Source organism: Cystoisospora suis (genome assembly GCF_002600585.1).
Source record: "Cystoisospora suis strain Wien I chromosome Unknown contig_3916, whole genome shotgun sequence".
Taxonomy (NCBI): domain Eukaryota; phylum Apicomplexa; class Conoidasida; order Eucoccidiorida; family Sarcocystidae; genus Cystoisospora; species Cystoisospora suis.
In genome coordinates, this window is record NW_027156711.1 from 614 (window position 1) to 1,603 (window position 990).

At 38.0% G+C, this 990-nt stretch overlaps 1 protein-coding gene across 1 annotated transcript in view; it reads left to right on the forward strand.

Annotated features, from left to right (window-relative positions):
- The window catches only part of CSUI_007412 (centrin), a gene marked incomplete at its 5' end in the record, with an annotated part of 1,093 nt that extends 571 nt beyond the window's left edge, over positions 1-522 (forward strand). The window contains one exon of the mRNA XM_068067557.1: positions 10-522. Coding sequence (XP_067920466.1) covers positions 10-207 — 198 coding nt within the window. The remainder of the gene's footprint in view (positions 1-9) is intronic.
- Between the last annotated feature and the right edge of the window lie 468 nt (positions 523-990).

Genomic DNA, 990 nt, shown 5'->3' on the forward strand with positions numbered 1-990 from the left:
ATCTGTTAGGTGGCTATGAGGGCGCTAGGGTTCGAAGTGAAGAAGGCGCAGGTGGTGGATCTCATGAGAGAGTACGACAAGCAAAGCACAGGCTACATACAATACGACGACTTCCTCGAGATAAGTAAGCAAATAACCCACAGAGAGACACCGAGAGATCACTCGCTTGCCCCTTCCTCTTCTTCTTTTCTCTCTCTTTCTCCTTGATAGCATAAATTTACCTTCTACTACTACTACTACGGATCTTCTCTTCTTCTTCTTCTTTCTTTGTCTTTCTGGGAGAGAAAGAAGGAAATTCTTTTTTATCTTCCGTCTTTCCTAAGTTGCTTTCTTCGGAAGGGATAAGAGACAGCAGGCAGGTTCTTTGTCACTGAAGAGAGAAAGCAGTCTGATCGATGCCTTTCTTCTATTCTCTCTTCTTTCATTCATTCTCTCGATTTCTCTCTCTCTCTCTTTCTCATTCTTTCTTTTTCTCTCTCTTTCTTTCCTCCGTGTCCTCTAGTCTAACGCTGAGGCTTACGCTCGAGTGTAGTGTATATACAGCTAATACATATGTATACATAAAGAATATATGTGTAAAATATATCTATATATATATATATATATGTCTATGCATGTATATGTGTTTATAGTGTGTGTGTGTAGAGAGAGAGTGAGAGTGGAATTTTGGAGAATGAGGAAGGAGAGGTGTATGTACAGACAGACAGACAGAACAGACGTAAGTAAAACACATCTTGTCAGCGTCAGCTCTATCGAACACATACAATCTTCAATCTATTTATCTTTAATCTCTTCATCTGTCTGTCTATCTTTAATCTTTCTATCTTTAATCTATCTATCTTTAATCTATCTATCTTTAGTTAATTTTTGTCTTGTTTCCATGTATGTGAGAGGGGAAAAAGAGTAGATATGTGTGTATGCAGTTGAAAAGACTTTTTTATCTCTCTCGTGTGGATCAAATTCTTGATCTTTCTGTCTTTCTTTCTCACT